Source organism: Antechinus flavipes, chromosome 4 (assembly GCF_016432865.1).
Source record: "Antechinus flavipes isolate AdamAnt ecotype Samford, QLD, Australia chromosome 4, AdamAnt_v2, whole genome shotgun sequence".
NCBI classification, from domain to species: Eukaryota; Metazoa; Chordata; class Mammalia; order Dasyuromorphia; family Dasyuridae; genus Antechinus; species Antechinus flavipes.
Window position 1 is genome coordinate 187,227,280 of NC_067401.1, and position 12,111 is coordinate 187,239,390.

Consider the following 12,111-nt stretch of genomic DNA (forward strand, 5'->3'; position numbering starts at 1 on the left):
CTAGATCTAAATCTAGATGAGTGGAAATTAGTAGAGCAACTATGAATACTGCAATGATAATGGACCTGACTCAATTTCCAAAGAAACACTTTATACATATAACTTAATACAATTGTCTTTAGGAAATCATGTAAGTTATAGAATAAGGAAAAAAAAGAAAGTGCAGGAGGGAAGGAGCCAAATAAATAAACTAAGTGAAAAGGATGAAGAATTAGACAAGAAAGGAGTTAAGTACAATTCTGATGGGCATTCCACATCTCATGACCCTCCCCCCTCAATTAATCCTTCATGGGTGGAGGGAGAAGGAGGAAGGGGAGAGGCAATAACACAATCAGCACCTCCTATAAAGCAGCCTATGACAAGATTACAAAAGGCACTGGTTAAGGCAAAAAATGAAGGACAGGATGTATCTGATTTAATAAATGCATACCCTGTTATTGAAGAGCTTGACTTTTCAGGTCAACAAAGGAGTAGATATACTCCTTTTGATCTGGAAAAAATTAAGGATTTGAAAAAGGCTTGCACTCTTTATGGGGCTACATCATCTTATGTTAAGATGTTACTAGATAGTTTGGCTTATGAAATCTTAACCCCGAGTGATTGGAAATCCATAGCAAGGAAATGTTTAGAACCTGGACAAAACTTGTTGTGGCTTTCAGAGTATAGTGAATTCATGCCCAACACAATAAGCAAACCAGAGTTAATATACAAATCACCTCAGACCAACTAACAGGTAAAGGTCAGTACACAGACAATTCAGCACAGACTAATTACCCCAAAGTAGCATATAAGCAAATTGCTATTGCTGCAATAAAAGCATGGGGTTCCCTCCCAGGAAAAGATCAAGGGGAAGTCTTCACAAAAATAGAGCAAGGTCCCAATGAACCTTTTGCTGATTTTGTAGAACATTTGCAAACAGCTGTCATAACAATGATTGGAGCAAATGCAGCTACAAGAATCATGTTAAGACAACTGGCTAAGGAAAATGCCAATGAGGTTTGCATAGGAATTATATGGGGACTAGACAAAGATGCTCCTTTAGAGGAGATCATAAGATTCTGTGCCACAGTGGGCACAAATGCTTATTATATCCAGACTAAGATGAACATGGGAAGACAGGGTCCCTCTTGGCAAGGGACTTCGAGAGAGACTCACCGATGCTTTCAATGTGGAAAAATTGGGTATCTGAAAGCCCAATGTAGGTATATAGAATGAGAAGACAAGATAAAAGAGTAAGACCCAAAACCCCATGTCCAAAATGTAACCTAGGTTTCCACTGGGCCTCAGAATGTAGATTGACCCAGGGAAATGAGAGACAGGGCCCAGCTCCAACATATCAAACAAAAGACAGGTGGGGAATGATGGCAGCCGAGGTTACCCCTTTAGAAGTTCAAGACTCTGATATTATCAATCAGCAAAAAAAAAGCAATCAGATGGAAGAAAGGGATAACAATCAGGGAGAATACAGGTTTTTTTTTTTTTAACCCAACAGAAGGGCAGTGTCCAGTGTGAGCAGCTCCAATGTAATTGCCAGGTGATGAGGAGAAATCTAGAAAGTGGTAAATAGAAGGGACTAGATAGGTTAACTGCCTGGGAGAAAGGGTTTGCTTGTATTTCTACAGATGAAGGAGGAATCGGTTGGGTGCCAACGAGCTGTATTCACCTTGTCCATTAGAGAGAGACAAAAAAAAAGGGAAAAACCTCGAAACAAAGGTGAAGACCCAAAAAAATCTGACATTGAAAGAACATGGCTGATAATGAGACTGTTACAGAACTTTAAAACCAGCAGGATCGTTGGATTTCCTGAGATGAAAAATTGTTGATAAGACTGTTGCAGAACTTCAAAACCAGCAGGAATCATTGGATTCTCCGAGATGAAAAATTGTTGATGAGACTTTTGCAGGACTTCAAAACCTGCAGGAATCATTGGATTCCTGGCACATGAACTAATGGACAATAGATTCCTTTTTGACTATTTCTAGGACTTATGGACATGTATAATTCTTCATGTTGATTCATATTATTTGTTACATCACTACTTTGCTACTATGTACTTATGTAATTTGTGTAATTATGTGTAATAACTCCCATGTTGATATTATTACTTGTTTCATATGAGACCCTTCAGAAACCCACTAGTCTGATTTGATTTTCCATTTCCTTTGGTGTTTTCCTCTCCCTCTCAGGGAGGGCGTGACCATCTCCCCTTTTTTTGTGTGTGTGTTTTCACCCCTTTTTTGAGCAGTCCAGGAAGGCATGATCACCTTCTTTTTGGGGTTCTCTGTGGTGATCTTGTTCTTTTAAAATAAGTAGAATAGTTCTCTCTGGGGGAGAGGGTAGGTTTCTCAAGGAAGGTTTCTCGGGGGAGGTTTTCTTGGAGGCAGCCTTAGTATCAGTTCAGATCCATAATTACCCCAAATGCAGCCAGGTGATAAAAGTTCAGATCTTTTATCTCCAATATAGCCCGGTTAGCTTAGAGGCCTATCTCTCTGCTTAGTTCCAAGAGCTCTTGCCTCTTTGTCCTTTGCTTCTGCTTCTGCTTTCTTCACCCTCTAGAGCTAGCACCAAGTTGAATCCGTCTTGCCTCGGAGAGAGGTCTTCTGGAGTAATTCTGCTGAAATCTCCCAAAGTGCTCTGTGTCTGCACCAGAGTGCTCCTCTCTAATCCAGCTGAACTCTCTTCTGCGACCAGCCAGCCAAGTGGAATATATTCTGGAATAGATCTCTCTTCACTGGCCTTATATCTGACTCTTCTGAGAGAATGGGATTATGGGTTTTCTCCCATAGTGCTCTCTGGCCCTAAGAGCTTTAAGGGAGGTGTGAATTCACCAAGTTACAAAGTTTACTTTGTGAATCTGGCAAACTTGTGAACGCCAATGAGTAAAGGTGTAAACACAAGCATTGTACTAATTAGTTCTACTTAGTACCTTGTTTCAGGTTCTGGCCCAAAACATCTTCTTGTAAGATCAGATCAACTCTAATTAGTTAGCAGTTTGTAAAGATTCCAACAGTTCTCACCTCATTGAGAAATCAAGGAGGGTATGACCACCTATGTTCTAAAACAAAAGAAAGCGGGAGATGTTATGGGCCATAACTCTGAACTTGAAACAAAGGATTCTTACAAGGTGCTATCTCAGTGGAATTGATAAAGACAATGGTTATCTAGTTTAGCATGGTGCTTAATAAGTTCTCTAGTTCAGTACATGTACTTAATACTTAATATAATTTTACAAGATTCACACCTATGATAAGAGAGCATATAAGCTTGGACAAACTCAGCTAGGTTCATTCAGAGACTAGAGAAGACAGAAGGCTAGAGGCTGAAGCACAAGCCCTTGTTCTATTCATTTCCATCTTCATCAGCACTGAGGGTGGCAGGCCTGTTCTCCTTAGCTTTTCCACTGAAACCAAGACTCCGGAAGGCCTCTAAAAAAGTTGCCCAGCCCCAGGAAAGGAGACAAGACTTTGAAAGAGATTATAAAGGATTTGGACTTTAACCCCTGGCTACTCATGTGGCGGTTACTCTGAACTGAAAAGAAGGCTGCTCCCAAGACCCCCAGAGACCCCAAGAAAACATAACCAAAGAGAACAATTTAATTACTTGCTTTGCTTTACCACATTCTAATTCCATAGAATTATGGAATTCTATGGAATCACCACTTGGTGATGCCAACCAGAATACAAGTGACTAGTCTGATTGTTCTTTATCAATAACAACTTACATTTATATAGCACTTTAAAATTTGTAAAAACTTTTATACATTTCATTTGAGTCTCCCAAACACCCTATTAGATACTAATTACAAGTATCATTTGCTGGTAAAAACAAATAGCTTGAAATAAGACAAATAGCTTCTGGGTAAAAACAGGGCTTCTTAAAACTTTTTCTATTCATGACTGCTTCTTGTCCAAGAAATTTTTATATGACTACAGATATATAGATATATAAAATAGATATGCAGATCAAACATTTACACATTAAAAAAAAAAATCACAATTCTGCAACCCCCATATTCAGTTGTGAAACTTCATATGGGATTGAAAATCATAGTTTAAGAAGCTTTAGGTTTGGGCTCTATAGGACATTTATTCTATCCAAATGTGTTCTAACCACCCCTTTGAGTAAAGAAAACACAATCTATCTTTCTCTTTAAGCAACCAGTATGAAAACCAGAGACTGAGTCATGTTTGAGGCACCTTATTTGGCTTCTTGAAATCCAGTGCTTCTTTGAATTCCAAGAACTGTGGTCTTATAAAAAGCCTTAGGTCACTGCATTTGTTGTTTAGCAAGTTGTTTATCCTCTGAGCTATCATTTATCTCATAGGGAAATCATAACAGCAAGAAAAGGCTTTGAAATACCATGTATTAGTAGAATCCCATGCTAATTATTGATATAAAGTAGTTAATATCTCTATCTCCAATTTATAAATGTTTAAACTTCTCATTCCCTCAGTTCCTTATCCTCTACTGAGTTCAAGATTAGTCCAGGACCACTCTCAGTAGTTAGTATTGGAGTGGCTTGAAACTCCAAGGACTCTCTTTTCAACTGGAAGATTTCCTAGATTAGGCCTGACAACATTGACAACATTGAAGGAATCTCATTCAATGGAAGCCAAAGCCTCAGACTTCTTATAAAAAGATAATTCTGAGAGAAAGAATTGTCCAAGTATGAAGTAGGATTATGCTTTGCCAACGAAGCAAAGCTGCCTGCCAGGACTCCTGCCAGCTGTAAAGATCCTCTTCTTATTGTTAACCTTTATTTCCCTAACAGAGCCTCTTGCCACTAAAAAGTCTGGCTTCCTAGCAAAGCTGACTTCTCAGTTCCAATAAACTTCCCTTTTCTACCATTCAGATTTTGGGTTTGTGAATTCTTTCACATTGGACTGCGTCTCCAACCAGAGTGGATTCCCCATCCCAATTCTCTACCACTAGCACCTCATCATTTCCATTGTGTGATGCTGCATTTTAAGGTACATTCTTAAACTTATAAACAGAATCATAAAGCTTGTAAGCATCTGAAGCAGGATTCAAATGCTGACCTTCTGATACCAGCATGACAGGGTGCCTTTCTTAGCTTCCTGTCTTAGACATAAGCTCCTTAAGGACAAGAAATCTATTATTCCATTTTTTCATGCTTCCTCAATAAATGTAACTAAAACATGAGAGGCATGATGGGGCAAGGAACAGAGAACACTCTAGCTGTGTAATATTGTCCAAGCTGTTTGACTTCTGTGCTTTAGGCAACTCTAAAATTATAAATTACAGATAAGGTACTGAGGAATAAGGGCAAAGTTAATTTTCACATTTGAGAGAATAAAGAAAATAAGTATTTATTAAGTGCCTACTATGTGCTAGGTATTTTGTGTATGTAATATTTACAAATATTATCTTTGAATTCTCATCACCATTTTATAGTTGATAAAACTGTGGCAAACAGAAATTAAAGGACACATAGTTATTTAGATATTTCATATAAGGAGGATTCTGGAAAGATGGATTTCAAGAGCTCCTGAGGGTGAAACTTGACTGGTAATAAAAATCAAGAATTAGGGCAGAACAGGTCTTCTAGGTACAACCCAAGAAGAACTGAAGACCCTGGGTTGGAGATTAACCCATGTGAAGTACAAATACCTCCAAGATGCCTCTGCAGAAATATCAAGTGGGGACTCTTGGGGATAGCTAGATTCAGCTGGAGTCTCAGGAGGAACTACAGAAAGTTTCTGTGAGAGCTGGAGGAATTGGGGGTCTGAGTCTGGGAAGACTGAGATAACCTCAGCTGATTGGGAATACCAGGCCTAGCTGTACTGCAGGGATATGGAATGAGCATAGCTGTGAATGCAGAGGCAATAGGACAAGAATTCTGTTGGCTTTGGGTATATGCTGAAAAGTGGAGCTTTTGGTTTGGGGTTCCAGGTTAGAGGGGAGAATTTAAGCGAAGCTAGCGGCATCATCCTCCTACCTTCTGATTAGAGGTGCTTACACTAATAATTCTCATTTAAAAAAAAAGAGGTGGCTAGGTGGCACAGTGGATAGAGTACTAGCCCTGAAGTCAGGGGGACCCAAGTTCAAATCTGTTCTCAGACACTTAACACTTCCTAGCTGTGTGACCCTGAACAAGTCACTTAACCCCAACTGCAGAAGAAGGAAGAAGGGAGGAGGAGGAGGGAAGAGGAAGGAAGAGGAAGGAGGAGGAAGGAGGAAGAAGGAAAGGAGAACCACCAGTAAAGAAACCAACCACAGAAACTTACTATGGGAACAAGAAGACTGGGGTTCATCTTCAGAAGAGGACTCTGAAGTAAAAAGAGCTTCTTCTACCCCAAAGAGTAACATGAAATGGCTCTCTGTCCAGAGAGATTTATAGAAGAACTTAAAAAAAGAATTTAAAAATCAAATGAGAAACACTGAGGAAAAATTAAAAAGAAAAATAAATAAAAACCATCCCAGAAAAACAAGAAAATTATGAAAAAAAAAAAGTTAACCAACTAGAAAAGATGAGTCTCAAAGATGAAAATAACACTTTGAAAATTAAGAATTGAGCAAGGGGAAGCCAGTAAAGCTATGAGACCAAGAAATAATAAAACAGATCATAAAGAATGAAAAATGAAAAAACAGAACAGAATGTAAAACATCTTTTAAGACAAACAACAGATTTGAAGAACAGATCAAGAAGAGAAAATATAATAATTGGACTGCCTGAAAGTTGTGACAAAAAAAAAAAAGACCTCAAATTGACACAATAATGTAAGAAATAATCCAAGAAAATTGTCCTTGAGTTATGATAGAACATGAAAGGAAAGTAGAAATAGAAAAAATCTACTGCATCACCACTTCAAAGAGATCCTTTGTGAAAAAACATAGGAATATTATTGCCAACAATTAGAACTGTACAAAACTTAGCAGTTACAGCAAAAAAAAAAAAAAAAAAAAAAAAAAAAAAACCCTGCAGCTTCTGGAATCATATCTATAGACAAGCAAAAGAAGTAGGTCTGCAGCCAAAAATATATCTAGCAAAATTAGCTATAATTATGAATGAGAAAAAAATGAACATTCAATGAGCTTGCAGATTTTCAGGACATTCTGTCAACTAAACCTGAACTTAACAAAAAAATTAATATATAAGAGCCAATATGAACGATCAGTGTTAAGGAACTTTACATGGATAAGCTGTTAAAACATGAAGAAATTATTATTTTTTTTATATGTGTGTATAGTGTTTAAGATTCACATCAACAATGGGGTAGCTCAAAAGAAAGATTGGCAGAGTAAAGGTAAAAATAGTAATCATGTTATACAAATGAGATACAGAGGAAGAATAGACAGAGAGGCATTAGAGAGGGGAGGAGGGCTCTTAGTTATGAAAACCTACTCACATCGGGAATGGGTTAAGTAGGCAACACTTCATAGATACCATGAATAGTATAGCACCTTTCAAATATATAAAGAAATAAGGAGGGGAGGAATGGGTGAATGGAGAAGCAAAGGGTGAGGCAAGAAGACAAAGGAAGAATCTTTGGGTTGGGGGGAGGTTAAGTAATAACAAGGCAAGTTATGGAGCAGAATTTAATTAAAGAGGCAGTAGGATAAGAAAGACATGTGTGTATGTAGGGGGTGTGTCAGTGAGTGTGTGTACATATCTATGTGTGTATATATATATGTGTGTGTGTGTATCTACATATGTATATATAGTGTATGTGTACCTACATATGTATACATAAATACAGCCTTTCTTAATTATAGCCTGCTTGGGGGATGGGAGAGTGGGCAGGGGAACAAAAAGAGGAAAAAAGAATAAAGTTAAAAAAAAGGTAGACACTAGTGAATATAATTTCTTCTACTAATACATATATACATATATATATATGTATGTATGTGTGTGTATATATATATATATACTTTTTTGAACTTTTAAAAATTTTTATATATTTTGAATTGTCCCTGATGTTCTGTTGGGCACATGACAATGTTCTCTTTTGTTTTGTTTCATTTTGTTTTCTATTCCTTTTCTCTCTTTTTTTCTTATTCTGTTTCTTTAAATAAAATGAATTTTGGGGGAAAAAGTAGAATTGACCAAATGGAATAGGAAGTACAAAAGCTCACTGAAGAAAATAATTCTTTAAAAATTAAGACTTTATGACACAGCAAGAAACAATAAAAATCAAAAAAATAAAAACATAAGAAAATGTGAACTATCTCATAGGAAAGATAACTGACCTGGAAAAGATAGAGGAGAAAGAAAACAGACTGAGGAGAGACAAATTATTGGACTACCTGGAAGCCATGATCAAAAAAAGAGCTTAGACATCATCTTTCAAGTCCTGGAGTCCTGGTGCTCTATCTACTGTGCCCATCTAGCTGCCCCAAGAGGATAATTATCTAAAAAATAAAAATAAGAGGAGAGAAAGAGGAATGCACTGGGAGAAAGGGAAAGATAGAATGGAATAAATTATGTGAAATAAAAGGAGGCATGAAATAGCTTTTATAGTGGAGGGGAATGAGGGAGGGAGGGAAGAGGACCACTTGACCCTTACTCTGAATGGAATTGCCTCAAATAGAAAATTGCATACATACTCAGTGGGGTGTAGAAATCTATCTTACTATACAGGAAAGTAGGAAATGAAGGGATTAAGAAAAGGGGAAAGAGGGAAAGGCTGATAGGAAGGAGATTGGTCAAAAAAATTTTTTTCTTCTTTTATTTATTTTTCTTATTGGCAATACTACTGCTAATCTTTTTTTTTTTTTTTTTTTAAATAACTTTTTATTGACAGAACCCATGCCAGGGTGATTTTTTACATTATCCCTTGCACTCACTTCTGTTCCGATTTTTCCCCTCCCTCCCTCCACCCCCTCCCCCAGATGGCAAGCAGTCCTATACATGTTAAATATGTCACAGTATATCTTAGATACAGAAGGTAGAAATAACCGGGAAGAAAAACAAAAATGCAAACAGTTTACATTCATTTCCCAGTGTTCTTTCTTTGGGTGCAGCTGCTTCTGTCCATCATTGATCAATTGAAACTGGGTTAGATCTCTTTGTCAAAGAAATCCACTTCCATCAGAATACATCCTCATACAGTATCATTGTTGAAGTATATAATGATCTCCTGGTTCTGCTCATTTCACTTAACATCAATTCATGTAAGTCTCTCCAAGTAAGTCTCTCCTGCTGGTCATTTCTTACAGAACAATAATATTCCATAACATTCATATACCACAATTTACCCAACCATTCTCCAATTGATGGGCATCCATTCATTTTCCAGTTTCTAGCTACTACAAACAGGGCTGCCACAAGCATTTTGGCACATACAAGTCCCTTTCTCTTCTTTAGTATCTCTTTGGGGTATAAGCCCAGTAGTAACACTGCTGGATCAAAGGGTATGCACAGTTTGATAACTTTTTGGGCATAATTCCAGAAGCAAAAAAATTTTTGAGAATGAATAGGTGAAAGGAGAAATAGAGAACAGGATAAATAGGGAAATTAGGGTGGAGGAAAAAAACTAGTCATCATAACCGAAAAAAACTCATTACAATAAATTTCTCTGATAAAGACTCCATTTTCTCAAATATATAGAGAATTGAATCAAATTTATAGAAAAACCATTGCTCTTGAACAACTGAAAAATGGTCAAGGATATAAATACAAGCAGTTTTCAGATAAAGTAATAAAAGCTATCTATAGTCATGTGCAAAAAGTGCTTTAAATCACTATGGACTGGAGAAATCAGATTGACTAATATGACAAGAAAGAAAAACAACAAATATTGGAGGGAATGTGGGAAAACTGAGACACTAAAAATGTACTATTGTTGAAGTGGCATATTGATTAAACCATTCTGCAGAGCAATTATGAACTATGCCCAAAGGACTAAAATACCAAGCATACCCATTACTATCCTAGAAATTAAAAAACAAAAAGAAAAAGGATCTGCTTGTATAAAAATATTTATAGCAGCTCTTTTTGTGGTGGCAAAGAACTGGAAATAAAGGGAATATTACATCAATTGGAGAATGGCAGAACAAGTAATTGTCTATGATTGTGACAGAATATCATTGTGCTATGAGAAATGAGGAGCAGGATGTTAGAAAAACTTGGAAAAGCTTACATGAACTGCTAAAAAATGAAATAAACAAAACCAGGTAAACAATGTATGCAGTAACAGCTATACTGTATGATAATCAACTGTGAATGATTTAACTATTCTTAGCAATACAATGATCTAACACTGAAGAACTTAAAATAAAAAATGTCATCCACCCCCAGAGAAAGAACCGATAGAATTTAAATGCAGATCAAAACATACTTTTTATTTTTCTTCTTTTTTCTATCTACCAGAATAGTTTTTTTCCCCCACATGACTAACAAGGAAAAATGTTGTGCATGGCTGTAGATGTGTAACCTATTTTAAATTGCTTGCAATTAGGAGCAGAAGTGGAAGAAGGGGGAAAAGGGAGAGAATTTGGAATTCTAAAATTTAGAAAAAGGATGCTAGAAACTGTTTTTTACATGTAATTGGGAAAAAAATGTTAAATTCTTCTTTAAAAACTCTCACTAGGTTTTAACTTTCTTATCTATAATAATGCTAGAAGGTCTAACAAGGGGATCTTTAAATATGAAGTTATTTCTGCCTTATGGTTCTGAGGAAGGAAACTTACCAAAGCTGTAACTTCCAGTAAGCATCTGACTGGCTAGCAATAGAGAGGAAATAGGAAAGAGTGAAAGAAAATCATCGGAGAAAAGCAGTCAATTTATCATTTGTTCTCCCTTAAATAAGAGGCTTGTCAATTCTGGGGCTCAATCATTAAGTGTCTTAAGTAGTCACTAAACAAGGAGAGAATAAAGGTAGGGCAGAGATCATTTGAGGTCAAATGTTAGACCGGTCTTTTAACATCTGTGTATGATCTTGGGTCAGACACCTATGCTAGGTCTTTGTTTCTTCATCCACAAAATGAGGAGAATGGACTGGATGACACTGAATGCGCCTTTATTCTGAGTCTGACATACATTCTCTAATGAAGTGGGACATTGTAGATCTTGAGAGAGAAATAAATTATGCCCAGGCTTGCTCTCATGTTCTCAAACTGCCTGGTTTTTTCAGTCAGAAATGGAGTCCTGGCTGAATTCAGCTTTTTTAAGAGGACCTAATGCAATGTCAGTCTTTCTCTTTGGTCTTCAATGGAAGAAGCAAATAATGGAGTCTTCCTCTTTTGAAAAGACCAACCATATAATTATTATTAAAAGATTCATTTGTCTTTTCTTTAACTTAACCCCAATTGTAATATTCCTCTAACCAAATCTTGGACTCAGTGATGAAATGAGAATGAGGAAAGTGGGGAAGAAAGCGCAAGGAGTGGAGAGCAAAATAGTGAACTCTAGTTACCTATGGGAATTGGCTGGGTCTGGAATAAAGCCTGGCCAGCTGAGGGGATTGTAGAGGAGAAAGGGCTGCTCCCAAAGGCATCAAAGTTGGCAAAGCCTCCATGGGAAGTCCCCTGGCCTGTAAGTAAAGGGAACAGGGAAATTAGCAGCTAGAAAACAATGCTTAAAAAAATTTCTGCTTTATCTCACAGCTGTCTTCTTTGGGTTTTGCCTTCCTCAACTGCAAAATAAGGCAGCTGAAATGAATAATTTCAAAGCCCCACAATTTTGGACATATCAAGGTATATGCAGACAGAGATACTTTAAAGGAGCTCAAGTTTTCTGAGCTCCATCTCTTCACTGAATGAGAATCACTAAATTTCAGAAGCAAAAGATATTTTAGAGGCCATGTAGTCTAACACCTGCCTAACATAGAATCTATTTTACAACTTTTAAACCATCATCCAACCTTTGCTTGAAGATAAAAAACCTTTTTTTTTTTGTTTTAGAAATACACATATATATAAATAAATTTATTTCTTTTTCTAATTTAAGAACTCCAGATCTGTTCTTAGGGTAGGCTAGATCAAAAACAAAAAACAACTTAGATTTAAGAATAGGAACCCAACCTTGAAAAAAAACTTTAAATCCTTGCTGTCTTAAACCCTGTAATTGACCTATAAAAATCTCAGAAAAGTACCCTCTTTTCTACTTAGAACAATGGATTCTAAGATTCAGAAAAGATCATGATATTG

General features: G+C 36.7%; 1 protein-coding gene across 8 annotated transcripts in view; it reads right to left on the minus strand.

The window, feature by feature from the left end:
- AGFG2 (ArfGAP with FG repeats 2) overlaps positions 1–12,111 on the minus strand; it is a 59,006-nt gene that overhangs the window by 18,243 nt on the left and 28,652 nt on the right. For 6 of the 8 annotated variants that reach the window (XM_051996012.1, XM_051996008.1, XM_051996010.1 and 3 more), the window contains exons 6-7: positions 11,379–11,495; positions 10,654–10,686 (exon numbers count right to left, since the gene is read on the minus strand). The exons of 1 other annotated variant lie outside the window; for it this stretch is intronic. In XM_051996012.1, the coding sequence (XP_051851972.1) occupies positions 10,654–10,686; positions 11,379–11,495 (150 nt within the window). The remainder of the gene's footprint in view (positions 1–10,653; positions 10,687–11,378; positions 11,496–12,111) is intronic. One more of the 8 variants, XM_051996009.1, reaches the window with a different exon arrangement.